Source organism: Urocampus carinirostris, chromosome 3 (genome assembly GCF_059441175.1).
Source record: "Urocampus carinirostris isolate Australia breed hairy pipefish chromosome 3, RoL_Ucar_1.0, whole genome shotgun sequence".
Lineage (NCBI taxonomy): Eukaryota > Metazoa > Chordata > Actinopteri > Syngnathiformes > Syngnathidae > Urocampus > Urocampus carinirostris.
In genome coordinates this window covers 51,251,728-51,276,902 of record NC_142351.1, presented here as the reverse complement: position 1 = coordinate 51,276,902, position 25,175 = coordinate 51,251,728, and the positions used below count along the sequence as shown (strand labels likewise).

At 39.1% G+C, this 25,175-nt stretch overlaps 1 protein-coding gene across 2 annotated transcripts in view; it reads left to right on the top strand.

The window, feature by feature from the left end:
- Positions 1-25,175, top strand: part of LOC148370012 (plexin-A2-like) — a 304,834-nt gene that overhangs the window by 30,824 nt on the left and 248,835 nt on the right. For both annotated transcript variants that reach the window (XM_088332300.1, XM_088332301.1), the window contains 2 exons: positions 10,312-11,632; positions 17,596-17,778. In XM_088332300.1, the coding sequence (XP_088188426.1) occupies positions 10,442-11,632; positions 17,596-17,778 (1,374 nt within the window). In that variant the 5' untranslated portion in view covers positions 10,312-10,441. The remainder of the gene's footprint in view (positions 1-10,311; positions 11,633-17,595; positions 17,779-25,175) is intronic.

The window sequence follows — 25,175 nt, the reverse complement described above, 5'->3', positions numbered from 1 at the left end:
ATGGGGGCGGCTTTTACAATCAACTCAACCGGGATAAATGGGAACCGAAACAAAGTTATGCTGCTGTGGGGTCAGTTAGTTGTCAGTAAGAGAATATGGCACCCTGAACCTTAGATTTTGTCTGATGTGACGTTGGTTACTTCGTAGTTGAGCATGGGCCTTTGCAGTGGATCCCAGTATTTAATGTGTATAAACGATAACGTCTCATTTTTTCAAAACTAACGGATAACTTAATTGTACATGTTTTATAGTAATTAAAAAAATAACCACAGTTAACAATTTGGTCTTCATTTACCGTCGTGAAGTTAGTAAGTTACTGCGGCCGCTTTACTTTAACTTTCTTTGAGTATATCGTCGTGCCCTTCTAAGCATATGACTAAAATAACTACAAGTGAAGGTGGCATTTTGTCATTAAAGTAAACATTCTGAGTTATAGTATACATAGGATATGCAATTTATGATCATTTACCTCAAATTTATGAAACTAGGGTTAAGTAATTTCCATATGTTCCCTACCGGAGACTCGGAACAAATTACACCACTTGTTTCATAAATTTGTAATATTGGATCGCTCATTGTATATCCTCTATATACCATTATGTCTCACAAATCTGGATATACTTCAATTTCTAGTTGGTACGGGGCTTTTGAATTCCTCATAGCTCGCCAACATTTTGCATCCACCCTTACAAGGTTAAAGTCTTTGGACATCTTGATGCCATGAATATAACTCTGCATATAACAATTGCAACCCTTTTCTACTGACCTGAGAATAGTTTGTATAATCCAGAAGAAATGATACAGCTATGCTATCAGGAATATCGACTAAAAAGTCACTCGCTATTGTTGTTTTGGCTGCCTTACTTGCACCGCTTGTGATAGGTGGATATCGTAACTATGGTAGTAGTGGCTTAGCGCTCGCTGTCGGATCTATGAATAGGTTCCCGGTCTATGACAGGAGAGATTTTGTTGACCCACTTCACAAAGTAATATTAGTTTTGTTTTTATTTTTACTTTAATCTCAACAATGTTAATGAAATAGTTTGCCCATAAAGAAGTACACTCGTGTTTCTCTTCTTTGGAATATAAATTGAAAAAGTGACCGTTTTGACCTGGTTGCCTTCGCCCAGGACATACATGGTACTGTATTTTTGCCATTTTTTCACATTGACCATTCCTACATCAGTGGGACGATGTGTCAAGATGAGCTATGAACTCACAGACTTAAAAACTTGATCAAATACTTTACTCGTGATGTGGAACGGTGCGAAGTGTTCATGAAAACTCCATAGATTCAAAAACACTGCTTGAGAGAGACATAGATTGATGATTTTAAATAAATAAAGAAGGAATACTGTGGAGAGAAGCAGTCAACTTTGTATGAAAGCTAAAGGTAAACATTTGAATAAAATCAAAGTGTTATGTTTCTATAAGTGTCGGAGGAGGCTTGTGTAAATGGAAGTTTTTAGGAATTGCCTTGACCAAACTTGGAGATGTTTTAAATATTTGTGTTATTAATGGTTAAATCAAATATAAACTTTAAGTAACAAAATATTTGGGCGCTGAAGAAATGACAATGGTCCATTTGGATCAACTCCAATCGGTGTTTCTGGAAAACAAACACTTATATATTATGGATTTGTACATCATACTATTTTACAAGTTAAGTTAAAAAACACAAATACATTTGCTATCTAATATATATAAAGTATATTAAAAGAGAGAAAGCAAATTCAACCTAAAAGGAACACATATTTTTAAAATTGTCTCTGAGCTTATATGTAGAAACGTTGTGGTTCTCTTAAGATAATCTGTTCATAACAAGCCGACAGAAGAAACCACAAAAAAATATCTCTAATCACGCAAGTAAGAAAACATCTACACATTAAATGAATATGATATGATTATTGTCCGTTATTTAAGCTGTAGTCATCTTGTTTAAATATAATAAACTATGTGACAAAATTTGATTGGATTATATAAAATAATATAAGATAATTGTGAAAAATAAAAGTAATGTAACTGTATAATCTGCAGGGTTTTAAAGACACTCGTTTTTTTTTTATGAGTACGAAATGTATTATTTTCTGACCGAGGTATTAAAGGATACTATAATTGAAATGGTCTTAATTGTCATTGATAACAACATATTGAACATTGTTTACCAACAAATTTAGATGTGATGATCCATGTAAGAAAGACTTAAAAGAAAAAAGTCCCAATAAATAGGTAAACTATTTACGAGGTGGTGTTTGGACAAAGAAAATGAGTCACTGCAAAGATCAACAAAACTTCGTTTGGAACAGGGGTGGCGAACAAATTTGACACAAAGAGCTGACATTTTTAACTGTGAGAGTCAAAGAGCCACACCACGCACTGACCTGCCATGACAGACGGACACACATAAACACACACAATTAAAAACATATTATTTCCCATAACACACTCCTCTCCTTACAATACAAGTATTGTTCTTGTGTTGATTTCAAGGAAAGTGTCCACCCTCAATACACACAAAAAAATAATAATAATAATAATAAAAAAATAAATAAACATGAAACAAGACAAACAGCCACAGTATATGGAAAACATGATAAGGCAAAGAGCCGCATTCTTATTGGCCAAGAGCCGCATGCAGCTCTAGAGCCACGTGTTCGCCACCCCTGGTTTGGAGCATCCAGTCATTCATTCACAGTTAAAAGAAAAAAACTATGTCCATAAATATTCAGAATACATAGAGATATACCCAATATTCTTCTACATTTCTTTAAAATTCACTGATTACATTTTTGGTTAGCCTATTTGTCTTATACATTTCAACAGATGGAGGAAAAAAACAAATAATATCAAAGAAAGTTCCTTGCTGGTGTTGTCATTCTATGCACACAACTTGACTTAAGACAGCAACACTTTTTCATTATCGACTGGTGAGGTCCATGCCATGCCCCCCAGCTTGTTGACAGGTTTTCACCAATCGAAGATGCTCAATCAATTCAACTCTACAAATGCACGGTTACGTTTAGGTGGGGTTCCGTTTGATCTGGTGGCCTCCAGTGACATCCCATTCCCAACATCCGTCTCTTCCTCTGTTTGCACACTTTTAAAGCTTTTATTTTTAGGCTTAGGTTGCGCAAATGTCATAACAGTGAGTGTGCCCTCTCGGTGTGTGTCATGTTTAACACATAAAGTAGAGCTTGTTTGCTTGCCCGGTGCTGGAGGGTGGCGGGGTTACAATGTGATACATTCCAATGCCCTTGATGATCTGCGTTGGCGAGACTCAATTATCCCCCCATCACCGTCATATAGCTCTCGCTCCTCTAAATGTGAGGGGGTGTTTTAATGATATGTCAGAGGACGGCGACGCCAGCTAATGAAACACCGCATACAAAGTGCACTTGATGGTGCACTTAATCGTGTAAGAGTTCACATCATTTGCTATAAATTATGGAATTGTTGCTGTTTTAATGAAAAGTCAATGTTCGGAGCAAAGTTCTAAAGCCAACATTGGATACACTCTCCCAGGGGACGACTTCTTTAAATTGATACGAGAAAAAGAAAGTAAAAAAAAAAATCGAAGAAGTCTTGTTTTTTGCTTTCACTTTTTAAGGCACCTATATTAGGACTTTAAAGGTTTTTGGGTGGTTAAGAAGCACAAAAACATCAGTCTGAAAAGCAGCCAAATCTCATTTCAACATTCAAAAAAAAAAAGAATATATCGTTCAATGAAAATGTTTATAACATTACTTGGGAATCACACAAATATAATTTAAAAAACACATGTTTTCTTGTAGTATCTTGTTTTTCCTTGTGTACTTATTATATTTATTGTCACTATTCTTCATATTCGTGTGTGCCACTAAACGGTTTGTGATGGGTCACAAATGCATCCCAATGATTTAGAGAATGGTCTTTTTTTTTACCAATTTCAATGCATTACATTTTTTTAGCTTAGCCAAACAAAAATAGTTTCACTGCATCAAAAGGTACGGACTCCATTGTGAAGACTGGTTTGTTAGTAAACATCTCATCACCCAAAATTTACATTTCTATTTAATTTATTGGTTTGAAAAAGAGAGTTTTATATTTTCTTATCATATTTTGAATTTTTTAAATGCTTCATTTGACAACCTTTATTCTTTATCTTTTACATCTGATACATAACTGTATTTTGGGGTATTGGGACTTACAACATATCAGCTATGGTTGTTTTACATGGTTGGTTGGTTGTTTGGTGTGATCCCTTAACCACAAGGGTTGTAGGGGCACCATTTCCTGCAGTGTGTCTTGGGCAAGTACAGCCTGGTGGCGTCCATCCCTCTCCAGGCCAACATATGTTTCCACCAACTACAAATTAAATAAGATGTGCAAATTCCTTTAAATTACATGTTGTTTCCAATTAATTTTATACTGCTGCCTGTCTAAAAGTCCAAAAATGTATACAGGTATTGGTCTGTGCAAAAATTGGTATGAAGAAACCTGTCTAATGGAAAACATTGTGGATTTCCGTGCATTAGGAGATTTAATTCCAACCCAGCCTTTCTTATAGATCTCGAAAATCTCTTTTGGCAAATGACATGAGGCGTTGCAGTAGACCTCTATCATTTCAAAGGGACCCAATAGGATCCCGGGTACTTTGAAACCAAATCAGAGCTCTGCTCGGTTTTGAACGCCGCATCTATGTCATCATCGCTACCTTCACTCCTCAGTGGAAACACATTTCTACTCGGAGAACGTCGACTTGTTTAAATGTGTGGTTTGCAGCAACGCGTAAACGGCGACATTTCATTGCGGCCTCAACACAGGAAACCAGACCAGATGAAATGATGGCAATTACCAAAGCCACTTGTGGTTTCTCGAAGGGGAGAACCCCTTGATTCATACCGTTCCCTTGTCGAAGGATGAATGATGGATTAGGGAAAAGTTTTGCAAAGCAGTTTGGAAGCTGCCGGCGGATCTGGCAGTGGAGCCGAGACGGTCGTTTCCTAGCAAGACTTAGAAATGTACAAATATAACGCGGTCTGACATGCCAGCTAGTAGCTTCTTTATTGAAGCTCTGGTGACAGTCACAGCTAATGTAGCAGAATGAGAAAAAAAAGTCATTAAGAGAAAATGAGCTTTCAGATATATAATCCACATTCATAGAAAATGCACCCACATTGAAGAAAAAAATAAGCTTTTTGTAAAGCCGCAAAATTAATCAAATCATTTTACAAACATCGACTTGTCCTGAATGTCTAAATGGTTTATTGCTGTTGTTTGGATCGCAAAGGCATCGGCTTAACTTAGGCGTGAACATTTCTCGCCTCTCTGTCATCATTAAGGGAATAACAAACTAATCCCATGCATGAAATTACAATCTCCCTATTCCTTTTCCTGTCTGAACACTGCGAAGGGATTTCTGGCTTGATGTTCTTTATCTCCTGCAAGAAAATTGCCCTAGAAATCAAGACACATGTTGGCGACATTACCAAGAAGCTTCGAATAGTGCTTAACACTATAAAAAAATAACATACAACCTGTTTATAAATTCAAACTTGTCAAAAGTCAAAAATATAGTCACAAACTTAAATCCATTTCGTTAGCAAATAAGCACCAACTACCAACAAAAATTCAACAGTTGTTTCTCTGCACAGCATTATCTCTGGGTAATCCATAAATTCAAGGTTCAGTATTCTTGCCCAACATTGAAATGCTTTTGTGCTACCTAAAAAGCTATTAATCAATGGGACTAGTTAGATGATAACCTTAATAATGTCCCATATTTATACAACCTTAAAACATCATATAGTATACATATTCTGGACACATATCCCAAAGACGAATATAATGCGATTTTCTTAGCGATAGTATTATTCTAGGTTTGAAATATCATGAACATTAGCAAGAGGAAACTATTTTGATTATCCTCTTGCGAATTACTGGTCGACGCTATTTTTTTTAGTGCTGTGCTTGGGTAAACTTTATTTATTCATTAATTTAAAAAGCTTACCAGGCACAGGAAAATACACTAAATTGGTGGCGGCATTATGACCAACTGATGGGCTTTTGGTTTCATATGGGGTCTCTTGGTGCTCTTTATCTTCTCGTCTGTAGCCTCTAACTTGCTTGAGTGGCGTTCAGGGATAATCAACATCATTTTCAGCCGACGCTTAACTTAATGAGAACTCGTTGGCATGTCTGGTTGTTCATCATGAAAGAGAGGTTTGCGGTGGCGCGTTGGAATTTTCTTTGTCCTGTATTTTGCATTCCCTGCATTTCCGTAGACTTAAACTGTTTGGTTGAAAGTAATGTAATGGCGAAAGCATCCAGTTGGCTCAATGACACACTGTAAAAAAATGCAGTGTTATTGGAAAACAACACGTAATGCAAATTTGAATGGATTCATGGATTTATTGCTTGTGTGTTTAGTTGCCTGTCAAGACTGTTATAAAGTTTGTGGTTTCAAACTTGGCTCATTTTCTTGTTAGTCCTCGCAGTTGCTGTTAATGGGTAGATTGTCTGTCTTCTTCTTTCATTCTAAATGCATGCATCCTAGCCTGATTGAAAACTCTGAATTATTGGGTGCACTCTAAATTATAATGAAATTCAGATTCAGATTCAGATCTACTTTATTGTCATTCTAGTACACGTGTATACAGAACGAAATGTCGATGCATCTGACCCCCACAGTTTCCTTGAATGTACAGATATAAATAATGTTGTATTGTATTTTGGCTACGTGTAGTATTTTACCATAGTGCCGATAGTGCAAGAAGAGTAGCTAACCAGATGTGCAAAATGGGCAGTCAGGTTAACAAGTCAGGTACACAGTAACATTAACACTGTAACAATAACGCTGTAATTACAATAGTGCAGAGAGCAATGTGCAAGGAGTGGCAAGCTATAAAAAAAAACTGCCAGTAGTGCAAAAGTCAGATTAGCAGCCGTTTAGATTTAAGTTAACTATATGTTAGATTGACCATGTAAAAATGTTGGATTAAAAGAAATGAGCGCTCCTGATTAAAAGCCACATGCTTAAATTTAAGAATGAAATGTTTTTTTTCTTTGTAAGAGCCGCACCAGATTTTAAGCCGCAGGCTTAAACAGACATAAAAGTGAACTAAAATGAAAGTTGTTGAATTAAAAAAGGATATACCTAAAATACCGGACTATAGAGCACATGTGATTAAAGTTTGAAATGAAAACGTTATTCCGAAATTCTAAATAATGCAAGAAGTGGCGAAATAGTACATGTTTTTGCATAAAATCTTTTAGCGGTATATTCCAATTATTTAGAGATATTTCATTTTAAAGACACCCTGTTGCATCTTTGACTTCCTGAGCTGTGACGTCATGTGAGAATACCAGCACCCTAACAAGCCACTCACCACATTGGTTTACGTGTTAATTAGTAAAGAAGCTTATATATGTTGATGATGATTGAGGTGAACCTTATCTCCCGCACATTTTTTAACATTCAACTTTTTAAGGACACCTGAAACGATTAAACCCACCTTTCAAGCGCAAATTCATAAAAAATAAAAATAAAAAAAACTACTAAACAATAAGTCTTACGGCCGGTCACCCCCTTGGGAGCTATTGTCTCACGTGCATTAAGTTAGCTTTTAAAAAAATACTTAAACACATGTATTCAGAGTAAAGTTTGGAATTGGCTAGATAAAAACATTGGGATTTCGATATTTTCTTAATGCACGAAACTGTGAAACTACCTACCTTGTGACTTATTTGGGGATTTTGTCCCTGCCCAATGATATTGCACCTTTTCTTGCACTATTGTTATTATGCACTCTTCTCATTCAGAATCATTGCACTAATATTATAACTTAAGGCAGTCTCTGAGCGCTATGTTGCATTAATTTTCCTGCCTTTTATCCTGATAGTCTTATCTTTGTTTTCCTTTTTAACGTCTTTATTACACGTTTACCCTGGAGTGCCATGTCTAATCATGTTTACTAATCTTGTTTACTACACTGTTATCAACGAAAATGAAGACAATTCAATTGAATTATTTTTATATCAGTATGAGATTGTAAATAAAAAAAAAGATTCCATATGGAATTTAAATTTTCCATCTTTTCCCAAAAAAAGACTTAACAATATTGTATACTATTTTACATAATGTTCTAGTACTGACCAATAAAGCAACATCTCATATCCAACAAGGTGAACCGAAAAACCCAGCATGTACCCGCAGTAACAAGTGCCGAAGCCCTTGTTCCGTTAATTTGAAGGGATGCAAACACCCCCTGATGTTGCACTGCAAGTTTATTAACCTCCGTGTCCATAAAACGCAAGTCCTGAGGGCTGCTGCTCAAGCTGTTTTGAAAGTGTAGGTGGAGTTATATCTCAGAAGCCATTTATTAGCATCCTCATAAAGTTCATCGATTTATAAAAAACAAAACAGCAGGGACAAGACCTCGCCCGCCCACGTACTACCATTGCCTTCTCCGTCGCGCTTTGTTTGAGTTTGCTCACACTCGGTATGCTAATCAGTTCCCGTCGGAGGTGAATTCAGGGGGCTGCTGAGCCAGCTTTTCCCAATAAGTCTTACGGCCGGTCACCCCCTTGGGAGCTATTGTGCGACTCCCCTGTCCCCTTTTAACGGTTTGCGTATGACATTGACTCGCATTCGTCTTTGCTTACCCTCATATCACTGCTGACCGAAACAAGCGTCGTAAATATGTGCCCTGCCAAGGTGATCCATTCACATAGAGCTGAATTCTTTGTATCGTTTGAGGGCACGGCTGTTTTTCGTCCCCCTTCATCGCTGAACTCGCAGAGTTCAGCAGCTAAGTGTTGCATTTGAATAGAGGGAAACGATGAAGCATTTGTACTGAGGCTTTCAAAGCGCTGCTTCTTTCTTTATGGTGGGACGTATTTTATCCAAGAAATTACCATATAAATGCAAAGAAGAGTGATACATTAGCTGTATTCATGTTCTGACCTGGAATTAAAAAAAATGATAGGTGACTAGAATAACGGGTGCTTTTCTGTTCAGGAAATAATAGCTCTGGGCAGTAAAGTACAACTTGAAACAGCCTCTGCATATGGCGAGTATCATCCAAACTCTTCTATTTTCCCACGCTGGCAATCAAAGTCGGCAAGGCCCGATTCTTCAGATGTCTCGCAAAGATTATACGTAGCAATTATCCTGTAGTGTGGGCAGTGTTTGTTCACTTTTTCTCCTTGCTTTGCTCAGAAAACAATCATGCCCACTAGCATAAAGGAATGTTTTTCAAAGAAAAAGCCTTTAACAGCAAATATTATGATTTTAATAGCAAATCATAGATTGGGTTTATGAAGAGTAATCAATTTGTCAGCACTGCAGCCATGCACAAAATAAGAGAATTGTATGTGTCGCTTCCTGTATGTGTCACCCTCATAGGCCAAAATGAGTTAGGTGAAAAGCTTATAGCATTGGGCGGGGTTTTTGTACGGGTGCTTAACATCCTTGAAAATGCTTGAATTTCAATGTTTTTTTTTAAAGATTGAAAGGTGCTTGAATTCTGTGTGGAGTGCTTGTAAATGGTTGAAATTGTTGCCACATTTTTAAAAATAATAAGACTGCTCTTTGTTGGTGTTCAATGACCTCAGATCTATCCATACACATATATATTTTATTTATAAGACCGAATAATGTACATAACATGTTTTGTGTAAAGTAGGTGATTGGCTCTTAAATGCAATAAAATATAAACAAAGCACCCTGCCATTTTCAACATCAGCATGTTTTCACAACCTGAGGAAAATTTGAGCTCCCAAGTGTTTACTTTTAAATGTTCTCTCTTTGGTTGAAAATACAAAAAAACATGAAAATGTACATATTATGTGATTGCCTGACACAAGGGTTAACTGAATTTGAAATTTTTCCAGAATTTGGAAAATTGTCTAGTTGCTTAAACCTTCTATCTTAAGTCAATATTGCAGCCTCTTTTAAGCTCTGTTTGTGGCGTGTTCAAGTATGTGCATTCTTAGCCACGCTAGAATTAACACTTTTTTTTTTTTGGTGGGTTGAATGAAGCTTTTGAGTAATGTGTGTCATTGTCACTGTGTCACAGTTGTGTGTTTTCTTGTATTAGTTGGCTACTAGGTGAGTCATGTCAGGGTCTTTTCGGTTGCTGTAACTTGCATCAAGTTTCGTGAGTTGCCCAAGCAGCTTCTTCAGATTGCACACTGTAATAACTTCCTCCCTTTGTCTTTTAATCCGCTCGGCCCAGCTCTTGGTTGAGCGCCGCTTCAGGAACTTTGGCCCTGACAATATGTCAGTCATTGAGGCTAATTAACACTCTGTTTCCTCTCTTTTCCCCCCAGAAAGATGTGAAGAGGTGTGTGACTGTTGGACAGACGAGTTAGCCCTCAACAACCAAATTAAGAAGGTCTCCATCAGTCTTCCTTTTTTCATCCATTCCCCTCCCATAATTTCCTGAGTGGCCAGGCAAAGATGAAGTCTTTACACAGGACTTTGTCGCATGTGGACGGAATTGGATCGTTACATTTTATTCCAACCTTCTGTCTCCTAGCACTCTTTGCTCAGTGCTGTGGGCAGACAGTTACCAGCTTCCACCCGGAGCGTCGGGACTGGTTCTTAAACCATCTGACCGTTCACAGGACAACGGGAGCCGTTTATATCGGCGCTGTGAATCGTGTGTACAAGCTCTCAGGCAACTTGACCCTGCTGGTGTCCCACGACACAGGCCCTGAGGACGACAACAAGGCCTGTTACCCACCCCTGATAGTGCAACCCTGCTCGGAGCCACTGGTCTCAACCAACAATGTCAACAAACTTCTACTCATTGACTACTCGCAGAACCGCCTGCTAGCATGCGGTAGCCTGTACCAAGGCGTGTGCAAGATTCTTCGTTTGGATGACCTTTTTATTTTAGTTGAGCCCTCCCATAAGAAAGAGCACTACCTCTCCAGTGTCAACCAGACTGGGACAATGTATGGGGTCATTGTGCCCTCACAGGGCCAGGATGGAACGCTGTTCATTGGCACTGCAGTTGATGGTAAACAAGACTACTTCCCTACCATATCCAGCAGAAAGCTTCCCCGTGACCCTGAATCTTCCGCAATGCTAGACTACGAAATGCACACGGACTTTGTGTCCTCATTAATCAAGATACCTTCAGACACTTTGGCCCTGGTGTCGCACTTTGACATCTACTATGTCTATGGATTTGCGAGTGGTAGCTTTGTGTACTTCTTGACCGTCCAGCCGGAGACGCCAGAAAACGGAATGTCCTCGAGCGGCTCCACCAGCGATCTCTTCTACACTTCCCGTATCGTTCGCCTCTGCAAAGACGACCGCAAGTTCCACTCTTATGTTTCGCTCCCGATCGGTTGCGTAAAAAATGGTGTGGAGTACCGCCTCTTGCAGGCCGCTTACCTTGGCAAGCCGGGCAGCGTCCTCGCTGCTGCGTTCCACATCGGTGCTCAAGACGACGTGCTCTTCGCTGTCTTCTCTAAAGGCCAGAAGCAGTTTCACCGTCCGCCCGATGACTCGGCGCTCTGCGCCTTCACCATCCGTGACATCAACACACGCATCAAAGAGCGCTTGCAGTCCTGCTACCAGGGTGAGGGACACCTGGAGCTCAACTGGCTACTCGGGAAGGATGTGCAGTGCACCAAAGCAGTGAGTTATAAGCTTTCAGTCAAAAGCTTTTGAAAAAACATTGTTGAGTGATTCCATTATAGATTATAAAGAAGAAAATAAAACGACATTTTTGGGATGAAATTTGGTGGATGAAAAAAAAATACAAAAGCATTCACAATTTGTTTAATGTCAAGGAAAAGAAAAACGTAAGTTCTGAACACCAATATAGAATGAAATGACCGATATTTAAGTCAATGACCAGACCATTTTCATTTTTTTAGGAAAAAACATATTTAATTTTAATTTATCCTTTACAATTCTTTTTAACATGGATCAAAAACAGAAAAATTCAAAAGTATAACTTAAGGCACATCCTATTCCTTATTTGTGAATTACAAATGAGTCAACATTCACACCATTGAAGAAAAAGAAAAGTAAAAAAAAAACAATGGTTTGACTATTTGTTGTTGAACTATTTGAAAGACAGAAGTTTGATATGTTTTTCTTCTTTTTTTCTTTTCCTTCGCCCTATTTCAATTAATCAGGGGTCGGCTCCCATACACACACGTGCGACTGTGCACAGTATATGATGTCACGATAGTTCTACCCAAATGTCGTGTAAAACAAATATGATTACTCCTTCATTTAAAGTATCTTTGAATCTATTAGTTATTAAAGTCACAAACATTACAGTTGCAATAAAAAAACACTCCTTGTAATGTTTTATAAATTGAATACAGTGATACTTCCACACACGAGCTAAGATAAATTTGAGATACGGGACTTTTCCAGCAAAACATAAAATGATGTGAGGGGCCAAATTTGGGCTGCGGTCTATGAGTTTGACTATGTGGTGTAGGTGTTTTCGATTAAATCCATGGATCGGCCTTCATAGTAGTAATAATAAAAATAAAACATTTTATTTCCAAGCACCTTTCGGTACAGCCAAAGTCACTGTACACATAATATAAAAAAACGCAATAAAGCAAGACTAAAACAAACAAGCAATAAATACGAAAATAAAACTGAGCACGATTAAAAAGAGTGGGGGACATATGAGGCAGTTTATAATGGAGAGCTGGGGGGCTAGCTGAAAGTGTCTGGAAAAAAAAAACGCAGTAACAGAAGCCGAAATTACTGCATATTTTCTCCTTCACTTTTCGTCAGGATCTCAAATCATCACAGCATGTGGTGAAGGGTGCGCGGCATCACCTGCCAGGCTGCGCCGCCCACTACACTTTTTCAGCTGTAGCAGCAAGATGCTCTGATGTCATGTGACACAGCCCAGGAAGCACAATACAGTCTTCCTGAAATAATTTCCTCCTTAAAACCGTGTTCTTAGCCATAAATCCCTCTCATATTATGGATTATGCAGATTTGTGTCAATGGATGAGAAGTCTCAAAGCTTATCCAAACGACGTTTAACAAGGGTATGTTAGCCTCGCTAACAATGTCTACATGCGTTAAATCCTTGAGTCGAACAATGCTGCGCCGTTGAAGTCTGCTCTGGAGATGAATGATATTACACAACTCATATGGTGACAAAGGCGAGAAATTATAGTATATCCTACTTAACACTTTTGTTGGCTTGTAAAGTAAACATCACAAGCAAACAATTATTATTATTCATAGTAATGCGTTTTTATTACTATTACAAACAGAAACCCTCCATAGCTAGCCTCTATCTAACCCTGAAGAACCCACAGCTCATAATTCTCCAAAAGGGTTCTTGGGTTCTCCAAGGCTAATTTACGTAGACAGTAAAATCATGTCTGCTCAGTCAGTACGTTTACAAACATGTAATAGTCAGGTTAAGATCAGAGCATTACAGACATTCTGGTTTTGTAAATCCATATAAACATTCACACATATCAGAACGTTCCGATTTGCATTGTTGATGGTCAGAATAAGAGGGTTGGGTTACGCCTTTCTGAATAAAAATTGTTGTTCATCTAAACTTATATGACAAAGTCAAGGCCTGCGGTCCATGTCTAGCCCAAGAAAAGGTTTTCTTAGGCCCCTGAGATAATCTTGATTTATTATTTTACTATACACTAGGAATTGTTTATTTGTTTTTACTGTACAATTCTTCTCATTTCACTTTATTTTAACATAGTTCAATGAGTGATAGGTTATTGCTATTGCTATTTTTTATTTATTTGAATTTATTTTAGCCCACATTTGCTAAAATATAGGCTACTAATGATGCCTGAATACTACCGGCTGTCATTTAACTTTCTAATAATCATGGTTTTTAATATCAAGGCAATTTGTCTTTTCCGTCTATTGAAATTAAATATTACTGACTGAGCCATAAGAACATATTGCTTTTTTAATCTAAGTACATTGTAAAATAATTGTTAGTGTTTCAGAAGGCTTGTACCTTAATTATTAATTTGGCCCATCCATATGTTTGACTCTGACAGCCCTAATCCAAACCTTTCAGATTATGTGATACCTAACACACATGTTTAGAACTATTTTTACCTCCTTTTGTAAAGAACCTCGGTTTCATAGTACCAAAACCAAATATACTCTTTAACTCGTGCTAATTTTCCAAGTAGTCCTAACGTGCATATGTTGATCTCTTCGTGACGTGGGGAAAAAATGCCACTGTTGCGTTTACACATCCATCCATCCATCCATTATTTGCACCGCTTATCCTCAGTAGGGTAGCGGGGGTGCTGGAGCCCATCCCAGCTATCTTAGGGCAGTAGGCAGCAGACACCCTGAACTGGTTGCCAGCCAGTCGCAGGGCACACAGGGGCAGACAATTCGCTCGCTCATTCACATCTAGGGACAATTTAGACCGGCCAATTAACCATGTTTTTGGAATGTGGGAGGAAACCCACACAAGCACAGGGATAACATGCAAACTCCACACAGGAGGTTTGATCCTATGACCTCAGAACTGTGCCGCACAAGCGCTAACCACTGCTCCGCCGTGCTGCCCGCGTTTACACATATATTGTGTAAATCAGTCTTACAAGCACAACCTCAACACGCGAGATGCAGTATAAAAGCACAATTAATTAGGGGGGACACTCTATTGATTGTAGGGAATGAAATAAATGAAATTTTTGTTTTATGGAAAACAATGTATTGTGTAAACTACATGTAATAGTTCCGCCCTTTCCCTTTTGGTTCTTCCCAAACCGCATGTATACAGGATAACTCTTGTCACATGTCATTCAGACGGATTATTTGGATTAGACCCAAAAACCCAAATTCTGATTTCAATCAGACTATTTCCCTCATGTAGTCGACAGCGGCGAGTCCCTTAATTATCCCCCCGGCTCATTCCCTTCTTGCATATCCTTTAGCCCGTGAGGCTAAAGCTGGGAAATGAAGCTGAGGCCGGGCTGGGGGATTCATACACAGCGGCCAATCAAAGATTTATCACCCGGCTGTCCAGCTTTGTACCATCTGGAGAGTTGCTACATTGCCATAGTCTGGTCCTGTGCCGAAGAGACTGCTCTGTGGGATTGCGTCTTATCAGGACAGCATGGCACCTATCAACCATCACACGCCGCAGCTACCAATTAAGCACAAGTCAGAGCAAAGGGATGTTGAGATTGATAACAACGCGGGGAGGGAACTTTTCGAGCGCCAATATCTTGTCACATCTTGCAAAAACCTAATTCCAATTCCATTCCAAATGAAAGACTTTTTAATGAGATTGCTTGAATATGAAGGAGGAAGGGGATAGCGACCATGGTTTGTGCTTGGATTAAATGTTACACTACCCTTTGATGAGGAGTTATGTGCTATTTTTAGTCTCACAGCTCCACTAAAGATAATGGCTAAAGATTTTTTTTTTTTTTTTTCGGTTTTGTCTGACTAAAATTTGCGATAAAGCAGTAGAAGGAGGCGGCTAAACCACAAAGGTTCTGTTGGGTTCTACCTCCACACAGCCAAGTGTGCTAAAGCATGCATCATCCAAATAACTAATACGTTATTGGGACCAAATGTTGTGGAGTCTCCAAAACCCTAACAGGGAGTTCATGTGTGCATTTAAGCTTGTTGCAATTGGTTACGTATGCCTCTCTACCCAAACGACTGCTTGATTTCCTATCACATTAATTCACTGTGGGAGCAATTTAAATGAAGTTTAAATATTTACACTGGGCGTTGCACGTTTTGTAATCAAGAAAACTCATGCGGAACATTCCTGTAGTGATAATCGCTAATGTGACAAATTGAATAAAAGGAAATAGATTAGGGTGTGGGGGGAGATTGTTTGCAAAAGCTTAGGCAATTATTCCATTCCTGTTATATACTATTAACTTCAAAGATCCCCTCTCCTTTCCCCGTTCCCTCTTTAACGCTACATATGGAGGAAAAAGAGACAGAATGGGTGTTTAAAGCTTTGCAGTGAAATGTAAACAAGAGAGTTAAGCTGCGACGAAACAAAAGCAAGACAGCTCAACTAAAGTGTACTTATATGACCTACTGTCTAACTTCGCCAGGCACACTGCAAATAACGTCAGAACTATGCCGTTCTTGCTTTGATTGGAAAAACTGCTATCACAATAACGTTCAGCGCTGTAAAAGAGGGCAATTTGCCATTTTTTTACTCTATATTTTCATTATCTCATCTCATCTCATTAGCTGCACCGCTTATCCTCAGTAGGGTCGCGGGGGTGCTGGAGCCCATCACAGCAATCATCGGGCAGTGGGCAGGGGACACCCTGAACTGGTTGCCAGCCAATCACAGGGCACACAGGGACAGACAACTCGCTCGCTCATTCACACCTAGGGACAATATGGACCGTCCAATCCACCTGAAATGCATGTCTTCGGAATGTGGGAGGAAACCGGAGTGCCCGGAGGAAACCCACGCAACTTTTGTTTCAGTGACTCCGCCCGCGGTCACTTCTCCAAACTTAAAGGCGCTGGGGAAGGGGTTAGAGAGGGGTGGATGGGAGAGAGGAGGAGAGGAGGCGAGGAGCGAATGAGAGCTGGCTGATAACTTGGCTTCAAAGCAAAGCACTCACCCATACACAGTTTTAAGTATATTTAATCGGTCGATGTATCCATCCATCTATGCATTATCTGCACCGCTTATCCTCAGGGGGTGCTGTGCAGGGGTGCTGGAGGCCATCTCAGCTATCTTCGGGCAGTGGGTAGAGGAACCCCTGCACTGGTTGCCAGCCAGTTGCAGGGCACACAGAGATAGACTACTCACTCGCTCATTTACACCCAGGGACACTTTGAACCGGCCAATTAACCTGACATATATTTTTAGAATGTAGGAGCAAACCGGAGTGCCAGAAGGAAACCGACACAGGCACCTGGAGAACATGCAAACTCCACACGGGGAGGGCTGTGCGCCAACCACCCACCCGCCGATTTAATTAATAAAAAAGCTGATACCGATATCCGTCAAATTCCCAAAATGTTGGTGCCGATAATCGGCCTGGACAATAATAGGTCGACTTACACTTACATAATACATTGCATATGCATAAAAAATATTTCATAAAAGATGCATCACACATCAGGCATAGCAGATTTGCCCAGGTCGTCCTTCACAAATCACGATGAAATATCTTCATTGACTGAGTAGAAATGTCGGTCTGTCTCTGCTCACTGTTATCAAAAGCATCTGTTTTCTGTCCACGGTGCTAGTCTCAGAGGGGTAATGAGCCGCAGTGAGGGCAAGGTAGCATTCACTCAGGTGGAGACCAAACACATCTGCCAGGTAGAAAACAAAGACAAACATTTGTCCGTCCAAAAATATGCTGAATCTTTTGCACGCCACTAAATCCAGCCCACCCTCATAAGCTCACCTTCATTGCCTCTCCCTTGATGCTACAGCCAAAAATCTGCTTCCTCTGCCACCTTCATCCTCCCTCCTCACCAAGCTGTCTCCTTTTATATGCTTCACCTTCTTTTCGGCTGTCTGACTCAGAAGTATTTTTGTCTCGTTTCCCAGGTGTGTTACGTGTCAAAGGTACCACGTTTGATCTCGCTTCTCTTGTGATTCTTTCAATTTGTAGCCGGTGCCCATCGATGATTCATTCTGCGGTCTGGACATAAACCAACCTCTAGGTGGATCCCAGCTGGTGACGGGACACACCCTCTACACTGAGACCCGTGACCGCATGACCTCAGTTGTATCCTACATCTACAATGGCTACTGTGTGGCCTTTGTGGGTACCAAAAGTGGACGCCTGAAGAAGGTGAGTGATGGCACTATGACATTTCTAAATATACAATGCCAAAATATTATAGAGAGTCTTCAATACATCACATATTAAATCTATGACATTTTGCCTTTACAATGTCACGTCTTGTACCCAGAGAATGGCCAACAAAAGTAAGAGATTATGAGCAAGCAAACACAAACATAATGCAACTCATTCGATGAATAAAAATATGATTTTTTTTCATGAGAAATACACAATTGTTTGGGCGACACCAAACTTTTGAACAGTAGTGACTACATTTCACTGGATAATTATTTTGTCTCAGCAACTCCATTTATCTCCCAGTTGGAACCATCAATCACTTTCGATACTAAAACATTTGTTCTTTTAATTAGTGTTGAAGGAATTATACCAGCTTGAGCTAGGCCGACGCGCCAGTTGTTACCCGAAAGGATTTGAGGTAATTATTATTATTTATTTAACTTGTATCTAAAAAAACAACAGTGAGAACAGGCTTCAGGTAACATTTTTTTTTATCTTAAAGCTAAAATACGCAGGTTACAAAAGACACGTCAGCCAATGGGACAAGAATAAGCCAGCTTCTGCGTTAACGTACTGTAGCTTTGAAAACCCTTTGCCCTTCTGAGTCAGATACATGTCCGACTCCACAAGCGTTTGTACACTTACAAATTAACGTGTGCCTCCCTGTGTATGAAACAAGAATAACAATCAATGACACACATCAATTTTGGCTCCTACACATAGAATTATAAGTATACAAGTATGTGTTTTTTTGTTTTACGTTGTGCATAGCTAAAAGCATTGTTTCTCCTAAGCGAACTATGTGTTCTCTTCTACTATTGTCTTCCTCTACTTCAAAGCGAGCCTCTTCCTCTTCTTCATTGAATACAAGACTCTACTTCTTTGTCTTTTACTTACATCAGAATTCGTTTGTAAATCAACGACTCCTTGTCAGTCATGGCTGTTGTAAAGTGTTGTAAAGTGTCATTTCTCCCTCTTTTGTTTTGAATCCTGGCGGTCAGTACATCACCTAGGTGTAATGATGATGGCAGTTTCATTGTACTTGTCATTTCCAGTTATTAGTTAAGTGAGCCATATGTCGTCGTGTTGAATAAACTACACTAGACTATTATTTTTAATAGGCACCTTCACCCCTGCGGCCCATTGAGAGCTGGCCCAATCCCCTCGCCTTTCCCCCTCTGGTCTTGGATTGGAGGCGTTAGTGAACAAAAATGGCTGCAGGCCACTCCATAATGAGGAAGTGCTCACTCAAGCTATAGAAACAGACAAATCAAACCAGACTTTACTTTTCAAGAATACATCAGTGACATCTTTTATCTTCATCGTATAAACTATATAATTGTTTAGTGTGTTGTATGACTTCAAATAGATGCAGTTTCTCACAGAGACTCTTTCAAAATATGCAAGACGCTTACTCTTTTTTGGCAAAATTTGTTTTTTCTCTGAATTTGAAGGTTTTTGGTACTTTTCACAATTAAAATTAACATGCGGAAATTTGTTTGTGAAGTTTAGCCACAAATAGGAAGCATTTGGCATCCTTCAGTGCCATCTCTGTTGCATTTCTAAATTTTCAACTGCCAACTAAAGCCCAGGGGTGGTATAGGTTCTTTAAATCGTTAAAAATGCTTGAACTTTAGTTTTGTATTTTCAAGGATTGAATAGTGCTTGAATTTTGGTTGAAGTGCTTGTAAATGCTCGAAATTGTTGCCATGTTTCTCACTAAGTTGCCTCAAAAACGACGCGAACACTGATCTCTGGTGGCATCATTTTGCCATTGCATTTCTTTTTCCCTTGTGATTACTGACAGCTGGCATTAGTCCGTATGGCATTGTCCTATCAAGCATCATTGCCCATTACGAGTTGCGCCCAATAGAACAGTTGCATGCTACTCCCGTGCAATTCCTAGTGGTAAATTGTATTGGAACAAACTTGCTGAAACTGATTTTTTTTACTCAACACCTTTATGGAGAGAGATGTGTCTCGAAAATAAACATATTTGCGATTAATTCTCAATCTAATAATCAGATGTACTGATAAATGCACCCAAGACTGAAAATTGCACATGTAAATTCCAGATTTTTTCGTGCCTGTGCAAAATACATGACTCACACCAGATTTCTTCTTCTACTGTTACTGTGGATATTCAAACAAAATGGCTTTAGAAGTCCTTGCAAAGTGCTTGAATTTGGCTATGGAAAAGGTGTACAAACCCTGAAAGCACTATTGTCAGTTTATTGATTTTACCAATTGGCTGTTTTTTGTATAAGAAAGCGGGCAAGACTATGCAATTTCATGCAATCACTCTCACACAGGCAGTCAATTTCAATAATTTCACCCCACTGACAGCAGTAATTGGGTAATGTTGACCCCTCTATCCCTACTAACAACTTTCCCTTTCATTCAGTCTCACAACTTCTGCAAAGAGAACAAAAGCTTTCTCGACACCTGTTTTGAAATGTTCTTCCAAACCTGCTGCAGCACAAATAGGTCTGGCAAGAGCTATTTTGGTCCATGCCTATTCATAATTCAATCGATACATCAGGCTTCGGAGAAGAGAATATTCCGCTGTTTGTGCTTCTAAATTATTTACATCCCATTTTCGTTCTTGGTTAAATGAGATGAGACATAAAAGTAGCCTTTTTCTTCCATTGTCTGATTCGCACGAGTCCTCCTGGGAGCGACCGATCCAATCTGCCGTTTGCTCAAAAATCCATGCAAAGTAGTGTCACCTGCTGCTGTTGTGGACTTAAGCTGGCTGTTCTCATGGGCGTAGCTGTAACCACAGTAACACAGGGAAGAATTAACCGCGATGAGAGCGGACCACCTACAATGGAAGTGTTTTTGCATGGCCCAGTAGTGAGAGAAGGAAAAGATTGCTGAGCTGTTCCTCCTCCAAATGGGTTTTGCCCACAGAACTCATCTTTCAATTTGCTCAACAATGTCTTGCTTGAATATTCAGAAGGTCATTTTGGTTTGAACACAAACTATCATAGTTTCTTTTGATGTAGTTTATATTTGGGTTTTCAAAATACGTGACAGTTTTAGTAATAATCCAGTGGTGTCCAAATTTAGGCCCTGGGGCCACTTGGGGCCGCTCAACTATATTTGATTGGCCTTTCGAATACATTTAAAAATAAACTCGCTCGACAAGAATGCAAGTTATTTTATTGATTGCAAAGCTTTTTGAAATGCTGTAAAACGCAATACAAGGATACCAACCTATTGTTGAATAGTTTATTTTGTAAAGTTTTAACATACTCAATGCAAATCTATTTGGGTTAAGAATTAAACAAAGTAAGTCAATTTAGTGGGAAACAAAACAACACACTCAAAACAACAAAACAGTCCCACATCTGCCGCCACCCTCCAACACAAACACAGGACCAAACGCACGCTCACACAGAAACATGACAACACGCTCACAAAACTAAAAAATGACCACACACAAAAGACACAACTATAAAAACATACACTCAAAACAAAACCCAAAATAGACAAGGTGCACGAAATGTAATGAAATAAAACTCAGCTCAATATATAATCAAACACACAGAAAACAAAGCCCAGACAAAACATAAAAGACACGCACAGAAACAAGCCACTCACAAAGCAAGACACTCGCATACATACCAACAACACAGATTTTAATATACATTTTGTTAACCATATTAAAATGACAGTGAAAAATTACAATTGAAAATGTGGCCTTTCCATTGTTATACATGTGACCCTCATCAGGAAAAGCTCAGACGCCACCTGGTTTAAATATTGTAAGACACTGTAATAATATATATTTTGACCACAAGTCACTTTTTTATTTTGAATCATCCAATTTTTCAGCTTTGTTGAAGTTATGATCTCACCCCAAACCCACCCCTAAAAAGGTCGAGCCAATGTCTTAGTTAGATCTGGCAGTAATAAAACCTGTTCTTCTTTCATAGTTTATAATATTGTAAGCGATTGAATAAGATCATCTGATACATTCCAAATTTCTCCACATACAATCAATTTAAAATGTGTTTTATTTTGTTGAGAATTTCAAGAGCAAGTCATATGACCTAAGGACGTTGCATATAATAATCTTTTACGTTCCTTGTAGAAGGTGTCTACAGTCCTTGTGGCGCTGACATTTCTGTGCAATTACATCATTGGATGCACACTTAATACAATTTTCATGCAAATGAGTGCTGCAAAGACACATTTGCCTTAATCCACATTAAACAGGGTGGCTAAGTTAAACTACAGCAAATGGCAAAGGCTGATATTACCTCTCCACGCGGTGCGAACAATAAGGCGTTCTTTTGTTTAAAACATGGATGCGTTTTATGTCGGGGGTGTTACCCATGCATTCCCTCAGGTGTTCCAGATGGGCAAAAGCCTTGCACGGGGCTGATAAGCCCTCATCAAGCTAACTTGGACGCTGCTGGCTTCCTTCACAAGCCCCAAGCTCTATGCTGACAACATTTCAATGCTGGTGATGATCTTCATTGCTCTGCCCTCCTTCTCTTTTATTGGCGGATCAAGTAAAGCAGCAGGAGGAAACGTAGGGAGTTTGAAGCCATAAAAAGTCATCAAAAGACTGATGAAAGTGTGTGTGTGTGTGTGTGTGTGTGTTTGGGGAGAGGATTATAGACGGGAAGAGCATCGCAATGCAAATTCAGTGCCACTACCAAAGAAAGCAAGGCAGCATCGGTGTCTGTAATTGGATTGGCTGCCATCCCAAAGAACCTTTACTCCCCTGGCCCGACACCCCTCATTTACCCATTCAATCCTCTACCTGCTCCCGGCAGAGCGGCTGCAGCATTTACTGTAACCGCTCCGGGGGCTGCACGGGAGCTTTGCAAAGGCAGGGGGTGTTGTGCAAGCTCCCCAGCAGGCTTTTGCAGGGGATTGTTTAAAGTTGAGAGGTTAAGAGTGAGTAGTCGCTAAGGAAGAGAGGTGAGGGTAATGGGTCGGCTGCAATTACGAATTGATTTGATGCCAAAATAAGTTTGGATTTAGAAAATCCATTTAGTCACACCATGCGCTGCTGCATCGCTTTTGCCATAATTTGATAATGCATATGAGACTCCATTGTAAATCAACCAATTAGACACGACAGGTTAAAGTTCAATACGATGATGTTTCACGTTCTGCGGAGCTGCCATGAACCCTTCCAAGTTTTATCTTTTTGATAAAAAGTCATAGTCACCAATACTACCGATTTATGTGTTAGTCTTCTGCTTTTCCCCCCCTTTAAAAACAGCCATCGTTTCTTTTATCTTTTATTCAAACAACAACAAAAATATTTAAGTCGAGACTAGGGTTTAAGTGCATGGTTGCTTCATTTTGAAGCACGACTAATTCTTTGTGCCTGAATAAACCGCTCCAATGGTCGGATTGCATTTTCATTATGGTAAAAGTTTGCCACTTAGTCTTAAACAAAAACAGCTTTTTTGTTTTTGTTTTTATATTATGTTGACGGATTTGGTTTTGCGCAATAAAATAAAGTGTGCAATAAAATCTAGCACTTTTTAATTTAAAGAGCATGAATGAAATCTAGGGATAGATATGAATAATTTCCTGTGTAAAGTCAGCCTCTGCCAAATACTCGTCTCGTTAGCCGTACCGCTTATCCTCATTAGGGTCGCGGGGGGGCTGGAGCCCATCCCAGCCATCTCCGGGCAGTGGGCAGGGGACACCCTGAACTGGTTGCCAGCCAATCGCAGGGCACACAGGGACAGACAACTCATTCGCTCATTCATACCTAGGGACAATTTGGACCGGCCAATTCACCTGAAATGCATGTTTTTGGAATGTGGGAGGAAACCGGAGTGCCCGGAGGAAACCCACGCAAGCACGGGGAGAACATACAAACTCCGCCCCTGCCAAATACTGTTAAAACATAAAAACAGCATTTTGATTTGTTTTTACAGAATAATGATTAAGTGACAAAAAAATGCTAGTTCTTACCCTTTTTGAGAACAATAACTAGCAAAACGGCCGACACCTGGGTTGGATAAAATCATATACGATAAAAGGACTGTGTGTGTTATTTACTGCCTTTCAGTAATAAAGATTATTGATTGAAACAATAATATTTATTTGCATAACAAGGAAATTTATCAAATAAATATGCAATTTTTAAAATGTTTGTAGGTCAAAAAATTAACACTTATTTTACATAACATGAGCCCAAAGGGAATTGTTACCATCTTGCTATTACGGGTACCCCAAAACTTCAAAAAGCCTAGGCAATACATGGAAATTAAAATGGTGGGTTTTGTTGGCTTTGAGTCTCCGTAGATTGTATTTTTTAGTCATGCTTTCAAGCACTCATTTTTAGTTGCAGTGTACCATACAGCAAAATTTAGCAGTTAAATATTACATGCTGCCCCTTTAACATGAATGAATGAAAACTTTATTTCGAACATCAAAATAAAAACAGGACAAACACAATGACTCAACGACAAAACAATATTATCATAACATGTTCGAAAAGGGGTAGTCAGAAGAAGACACTTATTTTCCCTACCCCTTCATCTTCCCCTATTAATTACATTACATTCATAATAATATTAATAATAATAATAATGACAATGCTGCGCTTTGTTCCGTGGGAAGGCATAAAAAATCACAGTAAAAATAAATGCTCTTGGATTGACTTCTACTTTAAATTAGAAGGTTGTGATCCAATAACATTTTCAAGTAAAGTACATTTTAATTCGGGGACCCAATGCCAACAAGTAAGTAGGCATTGGTTATTCCATCATTGAGTCATTTTAGAGTTTATGAACATGGAGATGCGCTTATGGTTATACCATCAAACATTTATTCCATTTTTTATACATTTGGCATGACTCATAGCTGGGGAGTTGGAGTTGTTCATGCATACAGGCTAATGTAACTCATAGGAGTGGTTGACTTCACATTTTACGTGGTGTGAGTCATCAACTCGCCGTCTGGTCAGCTTCGTCTGTTTAGATTTTTCTTTTCCTCATGTTTTATTTTTTTTCCCATCGGACAGTACTACTTACAAAGTTGGGATATAAACGGCATGTTTTGGAGGGATATTTCCTGTGATGACCACATCTTTATATAACAAAACTACAATGGCTGTGCGCCATCAGAGGATGAGGTTCGCACATGAGAATGGAAAACCCAACGAGTAAGACTGAGTCGAGGTGGGGACTAGAATCCTAAAATGGGGGTATGAACAGCACAAATATGTAATTGTCTATATATATATATATATATATATATATATATATATATATATATATATATATATATATATATATATATTTATTTTTTTTTTTTAAAGGATTAACCTCAGGAATTAAAGAATCAAAGGAGAAAACAAAAGAAAACTGGAGAATGGAAGTTGAAGAGCAGCTGTCCAGTCAACC